Source organism: Cavia porcellus, unplaced genomic scaffold, assembly GCF_034190915.1.
Source record: "Cavia porcellus strain 051 isolate PalLab524CR breed Dunkin Hartley unplaced genomic scaffold, mCavPor4.1 scaffold_8, whole genome shotgun sequence".
In the NCBI taxonomy this organism is placed as follows: domain Eukaryota; kingdom Metazoa; phylum Chordata; class Mammalia; order Rodentia; family Caviidae; genus Cavia; species Cavia porcellus.
Window position 1 is genome coordinate 44,436,506 of NW_026947491.1, and position 18,353 is coordinate 44,454,858.

Genomic DNA, 18,353 nt, shown 5'->3' on the forward strand with positions numbered 1-18,353 from the left:
GGCTCTGAGGAACACTGGGAAGGGCTAGGTGAAAACAGCTAGCTGCAGGCTCATAAGAAATGAACAAATTTCCACATGTCATGTTATTTGATTACATAATCAAATGAGGAATTTTTGAGTATGAGGAAATTTGAGTATGAGGAATTTTTTTGTCTTTTTCCTTTTTATCGGTACCAGGGATCAAACGACTGCCTGCTTGTCAAAATACACCATGACCTTCAGCCTTGCCCTTTCCTGGTAGCTTCCATTCCCTGCCACACTCTGGCTTCTCCCCAACTGCTGTCTGTCCCTGCACCTCCCCCCCCCATACCTTCTCAGATCCTCTCTCATCCCTTTCTCCAGCCCCCCAGTGACTCCCACTGCTCCAGCTATTGAAACTGCCCACTGAGCACTAACTTGGCCAACAGCAGTAAAATCAAGGTTTCCCATTCCCACCATATCCATCCCCTCCCAATGCCAGTCTCTAGAGGAATCCACACTGTCACCACGTCCTGCTTCACAGCCTCTTCCCTGCAGCCAGATGAATTGGGTACTCCACCCCTTTGTAATCAGAACCAGACTTTCCAGCCTTTGTCAAAGAAGAGCATAGAAGGGATTCAGCTGAGATGAGACAAGGAGGCCCAGAGGACATTGGAGCCAGCAGTGCTGGCTGCTTTGGACAGGTACTGGGCATGGAGCCCTGGGCACTGGCCTCACAGAATCCTCTCTTACCCCTCCAGTTTTCATCATGGAAACCGCAATGGGGAGGGTAACATCGGGAGAATTTCATGAAATGCTCAGTGCTGGAAGGCATAGCTCAGTGGCAGAGCACTTGCCTAGCATGAGCAAAGCCCTGTTCAAGCCCTAGTACTGCAAAAAGAAATGCTGCTAAAGAAAGCTGGGAAATCTGGAATAGCAACAGACTCAGAGCTTCTAAGACATCCGGACTTCATCCTTGTCCTCCACTTAGAGTAGCACAAACCAGCTCTGTGGCCCATTAGCTCAGATCAAGAAGTTCCTATCCAGTACCAGATACAGACAGTGCAAAAGATAGGCATGAGATTAAATAATACAAGAAGAATTTCCACTGGGAAGTCTGGGACTTGCGTTAAAAGTAAGATCCTAGCGATGGCCCAACTGCAAACCCCGCGACGGAATTAGGATTATTTGGGTTGCTTTGGGCTGGGATGTGAGCTTGAATCTGCTCTGAGTCCTCTTGGGAGAAGAAACGGCACAGAAGTCTCTCGTGAGGTAGAAGGAGGACCACGAGCGGTGTTCAGCGACTTGGGACAACCAGGTGTCTTCACCTCTTCTGGCGTCCCAGCGAATCGGGCCAGATCTCACATAAACTCCTGAGGAGGGGCCGCAGGGAGAGGCTGAGGCTTCCGGGCCATTTTCTGTGTCCATTTTTCTCTTCTGTGCTCTTTTCCTTCTGCGTCTGGCTCACGTGTTTCTTCTCCCCTTGCGCCGCTGACCCATCTCTTTCTCGACTGTTGGTCACCGTCTCCGGGTGTCCCCTGTTCTTCCAAATCTTTGCCCAGCTCTATTCCCTGGCTGCAAGAGCCCGGTAAGCCTGAGTTAGCGGGCTCGGCCAGTCTGTGCGCTCTCTTCCTCCCAGCCTTCGGCGAGCGCGGCTTCGAGGGAGAAGGTGGGGAGAAGAGGGAGAAAGGAGGCGGCCGGGGGCGGGGAGCGGCGGAACGTGGGGATTGGAGCCGCGGAAGGAGGGAGCCGCGAGGGCGGGCGGAGGCGACAGCCGCGGGCGGGCGCAGCAGCGCGGCGGGGGCGGGAGGCAGCCTGTCGAACGCCCGCTCCCGCCGCACCGCGCCTTCTGCCCGTCCAGCGGTGTGGTCGCCCGGGATGGGATGGCCCGGGGGCGCCCCCTGCTGCTGCCGCCCCGCCCCGCCGCGCCCCCGCCCCGCTGGGCGCCCCCCGCAGGTGAGTGGCCGCGCCTCGCAGGGAGGAAGGAAGGGCTGGCCGACGTCGGCCGCTGCGTCGCACCACCGGAGCAGTGCCCAGGGCGAGCGCCAGGGGGCGCGGGGACACCGGGGGTCGGGGGGTACTGTGGGACAGGCTGTGCCTCCGGGGCTGAGCCCGGCCCAAGGCGGGCCGCAGCTCTGGGGGATGCTTGAAGGCCGGGAAGGTGATCAGGAGGCGGGGCACAGCGGGTGCCCCTCGCCCGGGCTGCCCCGCCTTTCCGCGTCCGGGGCGCTCACCCAGTCGGGCTTGGCGGCCCGGTTGCACTACCACCCACTAGGCCAGGCGCGGATCGCGTGTTGTAGACACGGCCCGCTGCAGCTGGCAGCGGTGCGCAGGCCCTGGCCGGGCAGTGTATGTACGGGTGCAGGAGCGTTTTCCTCTACATCTTCGTGTCTAGGGGCACAGGTCAAACCAGGCACCAATGAGTCTGATCTCCTCCCCAGCCCACACACCAATCCTTTTCTGCTTCCCTCAAACTCCGGACTCCTCTGGGCATACTGCTGAGCACCGCCCTCTTTTCCCCTCTCCTTCCCTGGGCCTCACCCCTCCTCCGTGGCCAGGCTCCCAGCCTGTCATCCAACCACAGCTATTTCTAGGAAGGGGAGGGGGGTTGTGGGCGGAAGGGTTTCTCTAGACAAACCCACGGGGCTTGAGCTTCGGAGAAAGGGGGCCCAGCTGGGGGAAAGATTGACAAATTGGAATGTTCCTAGACCTAGCCACCAGAATGTGAGGGCCCAAGGGGGTCTGGTGATACCCACCTACCCATCTGCCAGTCAGCTACTTTTCCTTACAAGGTCTTAGAGATCCTTTCCCACCCTTCCTCGAGGTGCTCCACAGTATTGGAAGGGACTCAAAGTCACAGGGATGGTGGCCACCCAACACACAACTTAGCAACACCCCCTTTGCTGCAGTCACTGCTGGGCACTGCCTTGCTGGGCCTGGATGGTCAGGGTCTGAGACCAGTGACCGTTGGAGGCTGTTTGGGGACCTCTTCTGGGGAGAGGGCTTTCAGCTCCTCTGGAGACAGCAGGGATAGGAAGCAGCATGCTAGAGGTCCTAGTCAAGGCTGTGTGCCTGAAGAGTAGAGGAGGAATGGGGGAAAAAACAAGTCACCCCCACCTGCCGCGGTGCTCCCTCTCATCCCAGCAGGGCTGGGTGCTGGACCAGGCCAGGCCAGTTGGGAGGTGGGAATGTGGGGCTGAGTTGCAGAGCCAGATTCCTTCTCTAGTTACAGGCTAGAGACTTGGACCTTTCCACTTATGCCACCTCCTGGCCAAGATACCCTGGGCACAGATTTCCTGGTCTAGAAAAGTGGAGCTTTAAGGAGAAACTGCAGTCTAGGCCCAGTCCAGGCAGGGAGGTCCCCAGAAATATCTGAACAGGGATCCCAGAAAATGCAGGATTATACCAGTCCTCCATCAGAATGCACATGAGGGAGGAGGAGGGCAGTGAAGGAACCCAAGGGAGAAGCCAGATCTGGGGGAGCTGCCTGAGACTGGAACATTCAGTAAATACCATGCAAATGAAGGGGCCCAGCTGCACATTCTCTCAAGTGACAGCTTCAGCCAGTCTAAAAGGCTGCTGTCCAGGGACTGGGGCTGAGGACTCCCAAGTCACTAACCTGTATGCATTAGGAAGATTACTGCCCCTTTTCAAGGCCCCATCCACTTCTTTTCCCTTGACTCTTGGGACAGGAAGTTGGCCATGTTCCCAGGAGGAGGCCCTGGAAGGGGTAGAGTACTCTTTAGGAAGGAGCCTTCTGTCCAGTGAGGAAGGCAAGCAAAGCGAGGAGAGTCTTGAAGGTAGACTCAGGCTCAGGGCTGACCTAACTCTGCAGTCTGGGGTGCAGGACTAGGGATGTTACAAGGTGTAGCTGAAACAAAGCCAAGGAATGGGAGTATAGGGACTGTGGAGCAGAGCAGGTGGGGAACCTCAAGAGAAGGGCTTCGGATGCTTTGGGCTGCAGAAAGAAAATGGATCCCTCTTTTAGGCAAGGCAGTCTTCTGGCTGGAACTGGGCCTTACAGGTGTGTGGGGGTGAGGGCAGGCAAGTGTATCCCCTTTTTCCTACATCACAACCAGTGAAATTGAGGCAGGAAACTGCCTCTCAGTCTCATGTCCCCTGATCCTCAGGACACTGGCTTCTGGAGCACTCTGGGTAGTGGTTCCCAGCTCTACTCCCTCCTTATGGAAAGTCCCCAGGGAGCCTGAGAGTTCAAGCTCAGGCCGGCTGGGACACAGTGTTCTCCACTGGCCCTTGAGCCCTTTCTTGAGACCTGAAGTCCCACCCAACCCCAGAGGGGCCGATCTCAGGACCAAGGATCCCTGTAGATCCCTGGGTAGGGTGGATTACAGAGTATAGGGCAGCTCCAAGACAGGATTGGGAAGCAAAAGATCCTGGGCTGAAGCTCCCAGCAGGGTAGATCCTGGGAATCTGATCTCCTGGCCTCCCTCACATCCTCCCCCCCCCCCCACTTCCTGGAGCAGCGACCTGCCCCCTTCCCGCCTGCACTTCCCTCCACTTCCAGGGCCAGGCTTCTTCTCACACCAGCCAGACAGCCTGCCCTCCACCCAGGGGAAGCAGCTGCCTCCCACCAGGCAGCTTCCAGGAAGCCCCGGGCCAGGCCCCAGCATTGTTCAGGCACCCCAACCAGCCGGACACCATGAAGTCCAGCAGCCCCGTGGAGAGGCTGCTCAGAGCCCTGGGGCGGAGGGACAGCAGCCGGGCCACCAGCAGGGTAGGAGTGCCTAGTGACTGGGCAAACATGCTGGGTGGAGGTGTGGGTAGTGGGGGAGGGAGGGGCCAAGTTGTGGCCAGACTCTCTTCCCAGTTCCAGAGTCCTCAGCCCGCTCCCCTTGCCCTGCAGCCCCTATTCATCTGGGCCCCAGTGGCAGGGCTACAGGACCAGCAGATGTTTGGGTTGGACTGTATCCTGCTATCTGTTTGTCCCTTTCCTGGCTGGAGCTTGGACCAGCCCTGGGGGTCCTGGTCTCCCAAACCTGAGCCAAGGACTATCCTAGAGCCCAAGAGCAGAGCTAAGAGACCAGGCCTCTTCCCTGGACAGGGAAGCCTGCAGGGATATGGATGGAAGGGTGGCGAGAAAGGCGGGAAGGAGTCCAGGTCTGCAGTACTTTAAACTTGTGCTTAGCTTCCTACCGTATATGTATTAACACCATTTGCACCCAGGTATCAAGTGGGTCCTACAGGCTGGCCCAGCCCAGGAAAGTTCCAAGGACAGTCGAGAGACTAGACGTGTTCCTGGGTCTCTGTCACTCCCCTTCCCTACTTGTCCCCAGCCTTACCCAGAGGCAGTGCAGGACAACCTGAGATAATACTCCTGAAGGTTTGGGTAAGGGAACTGGGCAGCAGAAGAAAAATGGATAGAAAAGACAGATACCAAAAAAGTGTTCTCAGCCAGGATAAGAGAAAGAGCCTGAAATGAGAGTCCATGAGGGAACCTTCAGCAGGATGGGACCGAGCGATGGGTCCAGACAGTGTCAAGAATCCCAACCTCTTCTTGCCCCACTGTGCCTCTGGCTGGGGAGGGCCGGGCAGGGTATCTGTCTACCCCCTCCTCAGTGAATCCCACCTGAGAAGTGACTGGGAACTATATCCAGGGCCACAAAGCAGCTGGACATCTCTTCTGAATGTCATTCCTTTCTCTCTGCATTACATTCCCCTCCACCACACACACACACACACACACACACACACACACACACACACACACAACTGCTGTCTGCCGCCTCAATGCACAAAGAGTAAACATGTTGTTCTGACCGTGGGGGAGGGAGGGGGAACGTCAGCTGCCTAGAGCTGGGGACAGCAGGAGCCAGGGAGCAGGACTGCCTGGGGCCACTCCTGGCTTGGGCTGGCTGGGCTCAGTCTGGGGTTGTGTATCTGATACCACATAAGTATCCAGACTCCTGCTCACTCTATACATGGCCCTTCATCTGGGCAGGCAAGATGATAGTGTCAGAGCAGAGCACACTCCCCCCTGGTGACAAGGGTATCACACAGCAGGGCCACGTGAGGGCTCTGAATGATCCCTTGGGGAGGAGCTGACCCAGCAAAGGTGATGCAAGGGTCACATTCCAAGCCCTGATGAGGACAGGCCCGTGACTGCCCTGAAATGGCTGTGGCCAAGTGTATCCTATGAGTCTGAGAGCTAGTAGGGAATAGAGGAAGGAAAGTATTGAAGAGATAAGGTCAGAAGATGGGCCCGCTGGGAACTCATGCCTTTGCTGGTCTGCCTCCTGACCCACAGCCTAAGAAAGCCGAGCCACATAGCTTCCGGGAGAAGGTTTTCCGGAAGAAAGCTCCAGTGTGCGCAGTGTGTAAAGTGACCATCGATGGGACAGGCGTCTCATGCAGAGGTGAGACTCTACACCTTGTGGCTATAAGACCCTATGTCCAGCACCACTAAGCTGCATAGCTCCTGGGGTCAACTCATGTGACAGAAACTGTAGTGTGAGCTGCTTCTCCAGTGGACACTACGGCAGCCAAGAGACAACCCTGCCTCCCCATGGCACACCAAGTACCACCCAGGAGACCCAAGACACTCTACCACTTCTCATCCTGACTTATGACTGGGGCACTTCCTTTTGGCTTCCCTCGCTGCTGTCTGTCCGAGAGGATGACCCCTGGCTGCCATCCCTAGTCTGGGCAGTAGTACCCACTGCTACACTCAAATCCCTGCCTACCCCACCTGGCCACCCGGTATAGCTGAGGTTGAGTCTGCTTTTAGGACCGGGGGAGATGGCAGAGGGCCCCTTCCATTGACCCCATGGACCCTTGTTAACCTCTCTTCTCCCCTTCTCCACTCTAGTTTGCAAGGTGGCTACACACAGAAAATGTGAAGCAAAGGTAAGTATCTGCTTCTTCTACCTGATTTGTGAGCCCTGGGGTTCCTTTCACTTCCCCAGCCACATGACATCAACTCTCCAGGCTTCCCTTTTCATCACTGGGCACCCCCTCCTAAGTGGCAAGGGATGCTGTGCTGGGCCCTTTAAGAACCACCCTACTCCACCCCTTGAGGGCTGGCCCAGGCGCAGGCAGGCGGGTGGACAGTGTGGCGGTGGCGGTGGGTGGCGTTTGTCTTGGTGCTGTGCCCAGGCTGCAGCTGGTGTGAGAATGGGGGTGGGACAGAGGAGGAGAACAGGGAGGAGGAAGGGTGGGGTGGGTGGGGAGAGAGCAGTATTTCAGAGACAGGGCAGCCGGATGGGCTGTGCCTCCCCTCTGGGAAAGGGTCCTCAGGATGCCTGGGAAGGTCTTGTCCTGGACCCTCCCACTGTCCCAGGTAGATGACTCACTGTCCACTGGGGATCTGAGATAGTCCTCCTCCTGCAGTGTGCAAGTGGTGATGGTAGTTGGGGGGGGGGTCCCCCAGGTCCTTGGAGCTGGCTTTGAGGAGCTGTATGCCCAAGGGCGGGGTCTCCCGGTGAAAGAGGCCAGTGTCCGCCCCTGGCCATGGCTTGCCGGTATGGCTCTATATATAACTCCTGTCCTGAGGCTGAATGAATGGGGGTCTGTGTGGGCAGGGGGCTGAGAGCCAAGAGCAACAAGTTGGGGGCCCACGGGGTGGGGGATTGAGAGGCCAGAAGGAAGACTCCCTTAAATAGAGGAACCTCAGCTGGAGCCTGCACCCATCTGCTGACAGCCCCTCCACCTTCTTGCGGAAACTGAAGGCCAGGAAAGCCCATTTCACTGGAGCTCAGCCCCTTATTCCATCCCCTTCCAGGTGACTTCGTCCTGCCAGGCCTTGCCCCCCGCGGAGCTGGTGAGTATGCTGGATGGGCAGAGCAGCAAGGGACTCCTGAGTGGGTGTCCAAAGGTTTATGGAGGTTACCTAAAATCGTGTGCTGTGGGTAGTGGTCTTTCTGGCCAGAAAGAAAAAAATAGCTGAGCCCTCTTGCTCTTGTCCCTTTGGGCTTGCTCAGGGTGGACTCTTCTTTCTCCCAGGGTGTGGACATACCTGGCCGCCCCCTAGTCCCACCCCCCCTAACCACTCCCATTTCCCCTCCCATCTCTCTCTAGCGACGAAACACAGCCCCAGTAAGGCGCATAGAGCACTTGGTAAGGTGATGCTGGGGAAGAGGGGACAGGTGGTTCTGGGATTAGAGACTTAATTTTCCTGAGTACAAAATATGGAACTCTGGACGAGGAGCCTAAAATGAGGGCACCTAGTGAGATGTCCAGTCACATTCTCTCGCCCACCAGGGATCCACCAAGTCCCTGAACCATTCAAAGCAGCGCAGCACTCTGCCCAGGTCAGTGTGGGCTAGGAGGTGGCCCCACACCTCTGTCCAGGGTAGTGCCCCCTCCAAAGCCCCGGAGATAGCCCCCTGCCCAGAATGTATCCTCCTGCATGCACTCACCCTTAGTTGGCCAAACCGAGAGTGTCTGTGACACCCTGCCTCTGTGTCCCCTACGGCCGCTTCAACTTCCCTTCCAGGAGTTTCAGCCTGGACCCCCTCATGGAGCGGCGCTGGGACTTGGACCTCACATATGTGACTGAGCGCATCTTGGCTGCTGCCTTTCCAGCGCAGCCAGAAGAACAGAGGCACCGGGGCCACCTGCGGGAGCTGGCCCACGTGCTGCAATCCAAGCACCGAGACAAGTACCTGGTAAGGGGCGGGACCGATCAAAGATAGCCAATGAGAGGGCTGGGAGGTCCATAGACGGGCGAGGCTACTCACTGGTCAGCCCGAAGGCAAGGAAGGGACCAGGGGCAGGGCACCAGAGGGCAACAAGTCTTGAGAGGGGGCGGATCCTGGGCCGCAGCTTTAGCTGCCTCCTTATTTTAAAGGACTCTTACTGTGTGTCCACCTCCTGCTCCACAATATCTGTGGCCACTTTCATCTAGAGCCCCACCTTCCATTTCAGCTCTTCAACCTTTCAGAGAAAAGACATGACCTGACCCGCCTAAACCCTAAGGTAAGGGGAAATGGCCTACCTAGCCACCGAACCGAACCACCCTGGCCCAAGAAGACCCCTGCCTCCTCATTATTAATAGTAGCAGGTGGCATGCATTTCACTCTTAAACATTTTTACACATGACTCCGAAATCACTTGAGTTGCCCCAAAACATGAGCAGCAGGTATCAGCGTACCGTATGTGTAAAGAAAGCACTGGAGGTGGGTGGGGTGTTAAACAGACCAAAAATAAAAGTAAACAATTTTTTTGGTACCTGGAATTGAACTCAGGACCTTGCATTGCCAGGCAGGGTCTTGTGCCACTGAGCTACATCCCTGGCCCAAAGAAAGCAATTTTTAAACAGAAAGTGCTGGGGCAGGCCCCTAACCTTGCCCCAGACCTCTGCCTCTTGTCTGTTTGCACCCCCACCCATCTCTCTGTGTTCCTGCACTCCTCTTTGCACCCTGTGTCTGCAGGTCCAGGACTTTGGCTGGCCTGAGCTGCATGCCCCACCTCTGGACAAACTCTGCTCCATCTGCAAAGCCATGGAGACGTGGCTCAGTGCTGATGCGCAGCATGTGGTCGTACTGTACTGCAAGGTGGGCTAAGGCCTCGGGCACAACTGGGGACCCCTCAGTCTGGGGCCCCACAGCCTCTCCATCCCTGTCTCTCTGTCTCTCAGGGAAGCAAAGGCAAGCTCGGGGTCATCGTCTCTGCCTATATGCACTACAGCAAGATCTCTGCAGGGTGAGGCTCTGTCACCTGAGCACCAATTTCCCAGGGGCCATCCTGAGCTCCTGTAGGAGGCTGCCTGTGTGTTCAGAAAGCACCTCTCTGTAAACTTGACGTCCCATCTCCTTATGGCTTGTACTTCCTCATAGTCTCCAGCAGGTGACTTCTTTTAGTTTCCTAGGACTGCCATAACAGAATACCACAGACTGGGTGGTTTAAAGTAACAGAATTCATGATTCTAGAAACTAGAAGTCCCAGCATCAGGGTGTCAGCAGACCCTTGCTCTCTCTGTAACTCTGGATTGAACCTTTCCTTGCCTCTAGCTTCTGCTGGGAGCAGCAACCCGGCTTGTAGCTGTCTCACTCCAGCCTCTGCCTCTGTTGTCACGTGGTATCTATGTATCCTCTTCTCTTCTATTCTACACTTGACCTTAGCCAAAAGGCCAAGAAGCGGTACTTCTTCTCTTCTTATAAGGTCCAATTGAATTGGGTTAAGGGTTCACCTTACTCCTGCATGATCTCATCTTAACTAGTTATGTCTGCAAGACCCTGTTTCCACATAAGGTGAAGGTACATTCTAAGGTACATATCTTTTTTTTTTTTTTGGGGGGGGGGACACAATTTGACCCATAACCTAGTTTTACTGCCCCATTTTTCAGATGACAAAAGTAAAGTCCAGGGAACAATTGCCTAAAGCTCAACAACTAGTCAAATGACCATTATATGGTACTTGTAGTTCTGTCACCACTCTAGGCCTCCACTTCCCTGTGACTTTGGGATGGGTGACCAGGACAAAACTATTCATAAACCCCCAAACTGGTTCCAAACTCCCCAGGGCAGACCAGGCACTGGCTACTCTCACCATGCGAAAATTCTGTGAAGACAAGGTGGCCACAGAACTGCACCCTTCTCAGCGCCGGTAAGTAGCTTGACCAGGTAGAAGATGAGTTCTCTTGTTCATGCCGCATACCTTAACTGGGCAACCTGTATGTGCCAGGGACTGTCCTCAGTGATGAGAAATCAGAACAAACAAGGTCCCTGCTCTTGTGGAGCTGATGTGTTAGCATGGTAGAAGGCAGCAAGCCTGGGAATCAGATCATTCTGGATAATGATAAATTCTGTGAAGCTAAGCCTTGTGCAGTGGCTCACACCTGTAATCCCAGTTACTTGAGAGACTCAGGCAGGAGGATTAAAATTTGGAGTCTAGCCTGGCAATTTAGTGAGACTCTGTCTCAAAATTAAAAAATAAAAAGGACTAGGGATGTAGCTCAGTGATGCCTGGGTCCTTGGTTCAATCCCTGGTACCTAAAAAGAGAGGGAGAAGGGGCTGGGGATTTAGTAGAGGCTGGGGATTTAGCTCAGCAGCATAAGCACCTGCCTTGCAAGCAGACAGTCATGAGTTTGATCCCTGGTACCAATAAAAATGAAAAAGACAAAAAAAAAAAAAAAAAAAAAAGACAGGGAGAGAGGAGAAGAAAAAAGAAAGGAAGGAAGGAAGAAAAAAGAAAGGAGGAAACCTAGCCTTGTGATAAAGAGAGACTGTGGGATAGGAAGGCCTGCCAGTATAACATGAAGCAGAGATCCAGGAGATCTCGCATTCCAAGTAGAGGGAATGGCAAGTACAAACAAAACCTTTGAGAACAGGAGAGACTGAGTCAGATGCAGGGAAGAACTTTCCAGTGAGCTGGAAGGTAAGGGAGAGCTGACGAGGCTTGTGTGGGGTGTGGGTGGTTGAAGTGACACAAAGAGCCCTCCAGAGGAGGGGACTTACATTGTCCTGGACACTCTTCCACCAGGTATATCAGCTATTTCAGTGGGCTGCTGTCCGGCTCCATCCGGATGAATAGTAGCCCTCTTTTTCTTCACTATGTGCTTGTGCCCATGCTGCCAGCCTTTGAACCCAGCACAGGTGAGTCCACCTGAGTACTCCACAGGGAAGGCCACTCCCATTCCCTCCATTCAGCACCCATCATGCACCTTCTCCTCCATCCCTCCAGGCTTCCAGCCCTTCCTCAAAATATACCAGTCCATGCAGCTTGTGTATACATCTGGAGTCTAGTAAGTCTTCTGCTCCCAAGCTCCTGACCTTCCATGGCCAACGCCTCCCTTGCTCTGCTATCTGGAAGCCTGCATTTCTGGCCTCCCCAGACCTGAGCTACCCAGACCTGGCTCCAACCACTACATCTGAAAAATTAATACTGTCATCATAGAAACCATTTTATAGATGGAAAGACTGAGGCTCATCTGACCATCTCTCTTGCATAGTCCACTCTAATCTCCCAGCTCCCTCATGACTACAGAGCCATCTCTGCATTTACCCATTGCCTCTGACTTAGTTCTGTCTGCCCTATAGTCACATCTCAGGTCCTGGTCCGCAGCAGATTTGCATCAGCCTGGAACCAGCCCTCCTCCTCAAAGGCGATGTTATGGTGAGAGGATTCTAGCAACAAAGAGAGCGCAGGAATAGAGAGGGGGTGGGCTGTATCCTGAGGCCTGCATGGTCACCTGGAAACTTATGCAAGGCAGCCTAGAGAGGGAAAAGGGGAATCCCCTCGATGGAGTGGTCACCTTGAGCTTGAGGTAGGACAGAAGCTGTGACTAGGCAGTCCCCAGAGCAGAACAATGTGTACATGAAGGCCTGACTGTCCACCTCCCCCCTCCCCAGGTAACCTGCTATCACAAGGGTAGCCGGGGAACAGACCGTACTCTTGTGTTCCGAGTCCAGTTCCACACGTGCACCATCCATGGACCAAGACTCACCTTCCCCAAGGACCAGCTGGACGAGGCCTGGGCAGGTAAGTCATGCCAGTGTATGGGAGCTGGAGCTCTGTGAGGCTGGCCAGGTAACAGCAGGTAGGAAAGGGACATGGGGGCGGGGCCTGACTTTTCACTGTCCCCTCCCCATAGATGAGAGGTTCCCCTTTCAAGCCTCTGTGGAGTTTGTCTTCTCCTCCAGCCCTGAGAAGATCAAAGGTAAAAGTGGGGACTTGGATGAGGGGGCTGAAGGTTGTATGGCCCAGCTCCTCAACCCCTGGGTGACCCTTATAGGAAACACCCCACGGAATGACCCTTCAATCTCTGTGGACTACAACACTGCAGAGCCTGCCGTGCGCTGGGACTCCTATGAGAACTTCAACCAACACCATGAGGACAGTGTGGACAGTACGTGGGGTGGCCCTGGAGCAGGTGGAAATGAAAAGCCTTGGCAGGGAGTGGGGAGCACACACTTTCCTCCCCAGAAATACTCCCCTCCTGAGACAGCAGGGAACTCCCACTGGAATCTCCAGAGTACCCCTGCTCATGAACTCTGCCCCTCTTTCCCACTCAGGCTCCTTGACCCACACACGGGGACCCCTGGATGGTAGTCCTTATGCCCAGGTGCAGCGGGCCCCCCGTCAGACTCCACCAGCTCCCTCTCCAGAGCCACCACCGCCCCCCATGCTCTCTGTCAGCAGCGACTCTGGTCACTCATCCACACTGACCACAGAGCCAGCTGCTGAGTCTCCTGGCCGGCCACCCCCGACAGCTGCTGAGCGGCTAGAGCTAGATCGCCTCCTGGGAGGCTGTGGACTGGCCAGTGGGAGCAGGGGAGCCGGGCGCGAGACAGCCATCCTAGACGACGAAGAGCAGCCCTCTGTGAGCGGAGGGCCCCACGTCGGAATGTATTCAACACACAGGCCTAGTCTCAGCCGACACTGCTCCTGCCGCCAGGCCTACAGGGAACCCTGTGGGGTCTCCAATGGGGGCTACTACCGGCCAGAGGGAACCCTGGAGAGGCGGCGGCTGCCCTACGTGAGCTATGAAGGTCCTCCCCAGGGCTATTCTGAGGCCCCTGTGGAGAAGAGGCGCCTCTGCAGATCGCTGTCTGAGGGGCCATACCCCTATCCACCTGAGCTGGCAAAGCCAGCCAACGGGGACTTCAGCTACCGTGGCCCAGGCTACCGGGAGGTGGTGATCCTGGAGGACCCTGGGGTATCTGCCTTATGCTCATGCCCAACCTGTGAGGAGAAGCTGGCAGTACCCACAGCAGCCCTTTATGGACTGCGGCTAGAGAGGGAGACTGGAGAGGGGTGGAGCAGTGAGGCTGGCAAGCCTCTCCTGCACCCAGTACGGCCTGGGCACACACTGCCTCTCCTAGTGCCAGCCTATGGGCATCACCATGCCCCAATGCCTGACTACAGCTGCCTGAAGCCACCCAAGGCAGCTGAGGAAGCACATGAAGGCTGCTCCTATGCCTTGTGCCCTGAAAGCAGGTATGGGCATCCAGGATTCCCTGCCCTGGTGACCTATGGCTATGGAGGAGCAGTTCCCAGTTACTGCCCAGCATATGGACGAGTACCTCACAGATGTGGATCTCCAGGTGAGGGCAGAGGGCATCCTAGCCCTGGTGCCCACTCACCACGGGCTGGCTCCATTTCCCCGGGCAGCCCACCCTACCCACAACCCAGGAAGCTGAGCTACGAGATCCCTGTAGAAGAACGAGGAGACAAATACCCACAGGCTTCAGCAGGACCCTCGGCATCTACAGGTGAGAGTCACTGGAATGGATATGCCTAAGGCAGAGGAAGGGTCTAGAAGGTCATAGGAAGCCAAGAAAGAAGGTACAGGGTATGAAATAGCCAGATACAAGAGCCGGTTCCTGCTCACAGCCCCTCCTCTTTTCCTTTACCACAGAGTCTCCTGAGCCACTGTCCTGGAGGGAGGGCCCCAGTGGGCACAGCACACTGCCTCGGTCCCCCCGAGATGCACAGTGCAGCACCTCTTCAGAGTTGTCTGGTCCTTCTACACCCCTGCACACCAGCAGCCCAGTCCAGGGCAAGGAGAGGTACACAGAGGGGCTGGGCAAGCCGCAACTTCTTTGTCCAAGAAGGCAGTGCTGGGGTGGGAGCTCTAAGCAGGGCTCTGCTGACCATCTTTCCTTCCTCCATACAGTACCCGACAACAGGACACCAGATCCCCCATCTCGGCACCCACTCATAGACTGAGTCCCAGTGAGGCCTTGCTCCCTGTTTCCCAGGGAGGCCCTGAGAAGTCTCCTGAGCAGCCAGCAAGAAGTGGGCCAGAGCCTCAGGACTCGAGTCCCTTCTCCTTAACCTCTTCTCCCAGCTCACCCAATAACTGGCCTCAGGAAAGGAGCCCAGGGGGCCAGTCAGACAGTGCTAGTCCCCGGGGCCCTGTGCCCACCACACTGCCTGGCCTACGCCATGCACCCTGGCAGGGACCTCGAGGCACCCCAGACAGCCCGGATGGGTCCCCCCTCACTCCTGTGCCTACCCAGATGCCTTGGCTTGTGGCCAGCCCAGAGCCACCTCAGAGCTCACCCATACCTGCCTTTCCCCTGGCCACATCTTATGAGACCAGTGGCCCAACTCAGCCTCCACTTCCTGAAAAACGCCACCTCCCTGGGCCTGGGCAACAGCCAGGATCCTGGGGCCTAGAACAGGCATCACCACCAGCCAGAGGCACCAGTCACCATGTCACCTTTGCACCTCTACTTCTAGATGCCACCCAACTCCCAGGTATGAGGGCCTTGAGAGGGTGGGGCAACCCTGACTGAACACATTCTCTCAGAGAGGGGAATTAGGGACTGGATAATTCTGGGATCTGAATTCACCCCTTTCTGTCCTAGAGCCCCCTACACAAGAGAGCCAAAGCAATGTCAAATTCGTCCAGGATACATCCAAATTTTGGTACAAGCCACACCTGTCCCGTGACCAAGGTGAGAAGCCAGCTTGCTCGCATCCTGCCCCAACTTCCAGGGATTCTGTTTTGGCTTGTAAATCCAATCCTAGCCAAAACCCTTGGCTCCTCCTGTTCAGCTTGTTTACCTTGGCCAAACCTCTCAGCAGCAGGTGATTCTGGGCTTTGGGCCCAAGGGGGTTAGACTCAACACTGTCAAAGCTTGTGTTAACTCTAACGTTCTGTCCCTGGCTGGGTGTACCAGTACACACCTGTAATCCCAGTATTTGGAAATTTGAGGCATCAGGGTCACAAGTATGAGGCAAGCCTGGACTATGTAGCATGATTCTGTCTCAAAGAAAAAAAGGAAAGGAAGAAAGGAAGGAAAGAAGGAAGGATGGAAGATAGATAAGAGAGATATAGATAGATAGATAGATAGATAGATAGATAAAGTTTTGTCCCCAAACTCTTCCCACACTTACAGCAATCAGAGCCAGGGGCCTAGAAACTTGTTAGCAGAAGGCTGCATGCAGCTCAGCCAACCACTGTGCAAACTTCTCTCTCTGATCCCTATCCACTGCCCTACAGCCATTGCCCTGCTGAAGGACAAGGACCCTGGAGCCTTCCTGATCAGGGACAGTCATTCATTCCAAGGAGCTTATGGGCTGGCCCTCAAGGTGGCTACACCTCCACCCAGTGCCCAACCCTGGAAAGGTACAGAATGCCTAAGTCCAAGGGAGGCATGAGGAGGTGGGAAAAACTTGCAGAGGCCAGATAGTGGGAGTAAGGCGGCATGTCACTTAGGGATAGGCAGGAAAAGACTTCTACTGTGAGGAGAGTCCCATCAATGGAGAAGCTAAGGACCTGGGATATGGTAAAGCCTTACTTTCCTTTCCTCTCCTATCAGGGGACCCCTTGGAACAGCTGGTCCGCCATTTCCTCATTGAGACTGGGCCCAAAGGGGTGAAGATCAAGGGCTGTCCAAGCGAGCCCTACTTTGGTGAGAAGCCCAAGCCTGGGAAAGGTTCCACCAGGCTGGCTGCTGGAGAAGCTAAAAGAGTTTAGGATCAAAGGGAATGCTAGATGCACCTACTTTGGTTATCTGTTAGTGTAATCCCCTGGGCTGAGACCTTGAAGTGGACCACAGCTGGGTCCACTTACCTCCTCTCCCACAGGCAGCCTGTCCGCCTTGGTCTCTCAACATTCCATCTCCCCCATCTCCCTGCCGTGCTGCCTGTGTATTCCCAGTAAAGGTGGGTAATCTGTGTTCCTCACCTCTCCCTGCCCTACTAGCCAGGGTAAAATCCAGAGCCCAGCTCCCAACTCTCTTGACAGAGGGAGTTCTCTAGCTCCTAGGAAAGCTCCTCCTCCTTCTCACCTTCACTGTTGGCCTTCATTTCCCCCCAGATCCTCTGGAGGAGGCCTCAGAAGCTTCAGTGCCCAGCAACATGAGCACAGCAGCAGACCTTCTGCGTCAAGGTGCAGGTAGTGATACCCAGATTTCCATGCATTCTGACATCACTGGCTTGGGAAAGTGCATGGACTGATGGGGGTGGGGAGCAACCAAGCACCTGGGAGCCCACAGTGCCATCCACTCTCACTGACCACTTTCTGGCCCTCTAGCCTGCAGTGTGCTCTACCTGACCTCAGTGGAGACAGAGTCACTGACAGGCCCCCAAGCCGTGGCCAAGGCCAGCTCTGCAGCCCTGAGCTGCAGCCCTCGCCCGACACCAGCTGTGGTCCACTTCAAGGTCTCAGCCCAGGGGATTACACTAACAGATAACCAAAGGAAGTGAGTCTGGGTGTCTGCCTCGAGGAACTGGTGAGGGCCTTGGTGACCCAGACTCCTGAGTGTGAACCTTTTACCCTCCCTGCTTCCTCACAGGCTTTTCTTCCGCCGCCATTATCCAGTGAGCAGCATCACCTTCTCTAGCATCGACCCTCAGGATCACAGGTGAGCCTCCTTGCAAGCCTTCCCCAGCCCTGCATCCTGCCAACCCCAGCCCAGCTCTTTCACTAGCCATGCCTGCATTGTACTCCCTCACAGCCCTTCTCCTCTTGCAGATGGACCAACCCAGATGGCACCACCTCCAAGTAAGCCTCGCCCAGAAGCCCAGCCCTTCTCCCCCAGGGCCTCAACACCTCTTTTCTCCTTAGCCCCGGAGAATGTCAGCCTACCCATGGTCAGTCAGTCCCCTGTGAAAGGGATGTGAAGGCTTCACCCTACCCTGGCTTTATTCCTCTAGGATCTTTGGTTTTGTGGCCAAGAAGCCAGGAAGCCCCTGGGAGAATGTGTGCCACCTCTTTGCAGAGCTTGACCCAGACCAACCTGCAGGTGCCATTGTCACCTTCATCACCAAAGTTCTACTGGGCCAGAGAAAATGAAGGAAGGCCACAAGCTCAGAGCCCCCATCAACACTGCACCCTTCCCAGCACCTCACAGCCCTCACTTCCTCTGGCCTGGCCCAAGTACCCCAGGAACACCCTCCCTGAAGAAAAGGGAGCAGGCACTGACCTGGGCCATTGCTCTTCCCCCACCCAGCCTGCTAAGCTAAGTGGATGGGCCCATGAGATGATCTGGCATGTGAGCAGATGGCAGAGACGGGCATGTGAAGGGTGAGGAGGTATCAGCAGTTAAGCCCCAAAGGGGTTCAGGACAGCCCCACCTGCAGAACATCAGCCTGCAGAGGAACCAGGCCATGTCAGCTCCACCCAGCTGCAGGTCCCAGCATGGTGGGGAGAAGGGAGAGGTGGGGGAGCAAGTCACACCCTTCTGTACTTCCCTTCTGAGCAGAGATCAGAGTGGGACCACATGGATAGGGGGGAAAAAAAAGAGAGTCTATTTTTGTCTAATAAAGAATTTCTACGAACTTCTATGCGAGTTGAGACCTTGCTCACAGGAAGGTCAAAGTTCCCTTTGCCCAAGAGCATACCTAAGCTTCCTGGGAGCATCCAGCCCATGGAACATGGATCATCCATCCCTGCCCTAACAGTGTCCACGTCCGCCCTGAAGCAAGGGTCCTCGTTGTGCCCCTCCCTCTGGTCCTGAGAAGGATTCTCATTCTGGCCATA

The 18,353-nt window shown here is 55.6% G+C and overlaps 1 protein-coding gene across 9 annotated transcripts; it reads left to right on the forward strand.

Annotated features, from left to right (window-relative positions):
* The first annotated feature begins 1,756 nt into the window (after window positions 1–1,756).
* Window positions 1,757–18,155, forward strand: Tns2 (tensin 2). Of its 9 annotated transcripts, none has more exons than XM_063254808.1 (29): window positions 1,757–1,914; window positions 6,224–6,332; window positions 6,785–6,822; window positions 7,697–7,735; window positions 7,993–8,031; window positions 8,176–8,225; window positions 8,411–8,582; window positions 8,842–8,892; window positions 9,348–9,470; window positions 9,554–9,618; window positions 10,438–10,521; window positions 11,399–11,511; window positions 11,600–11,660; window positions 11,956–12,031; window positions 12,268–12,397; window positions 12,510–12,575; window positions 12,651–12,764; window positions 12,931–14,130; window positions 14,277–14,427; window positions 14,535–15,121; window positions 15,232–15,321; window positions 15,870–15,995; window positions 16,189–16,281; window positions 16,457–16,534; window positions 16,689–16,766; window positions 16,905–17,073; window positions 17,167–17,235; window positions 17,329–17,375; window positions 17,528–18,155. In XM_063254808.1, the coding sequence occupies exons 1-29, from the start codon at window positions 1,837–1,839 to the stop codon at window positions 17,899–17,901; spliced, it is 4,470 nt and encodes a 1,489-aa protein (XP_063110878.1). In that variant the 5' UTR covers window positions 1,757–1,836; the 3' UTR covers window positions 17,902–18,155. The 9 variants fall into 9 exon arrangements, with proteins under 9 accessions (XP_063110878.1, XP_063110883.1, XP_063110881.1 ...); XM_063254813.1 differs by having other exon boundaries at window positions 17,346–17,375; window positions 17,528–17,875; XM_063254809.1 differs by lacking the exon at window positions 1,757–1,914 and adding an exon at window positions 4,487–4,693.
* The last annotated feature ends 198 nt before the right edge of the window (window positions 18,156–18,353 follow it).

What these genes read in the sequence shown, in the direction of transcription:
- Tns2 (XM_063254808.1), top strand. Translation starts at nt 1,837, where the DNA reads ATGGGATGGCCCGGGGGCGCCCCCTGCTGCTGCCGCCCCGCCCCGCCG. An exon ending in GACAGGCGTCTCATGCAGAG is followed by an intron (nt 6,333 to 6,784) that starts GTGAGACTCTAC and finishes TCTCCACTCTAG; the next exon opens with TTTGCAAGGTGGCTACACAC. An exon ending in CCATGAGGACAGTGTGGACA is followed by an intron (nt 12,765 to 12,930) that starts GTACGTGGGGTG and finishes TTTCCCACTCAG; the next exon opens with GCTCCTTGACCCACACACGG.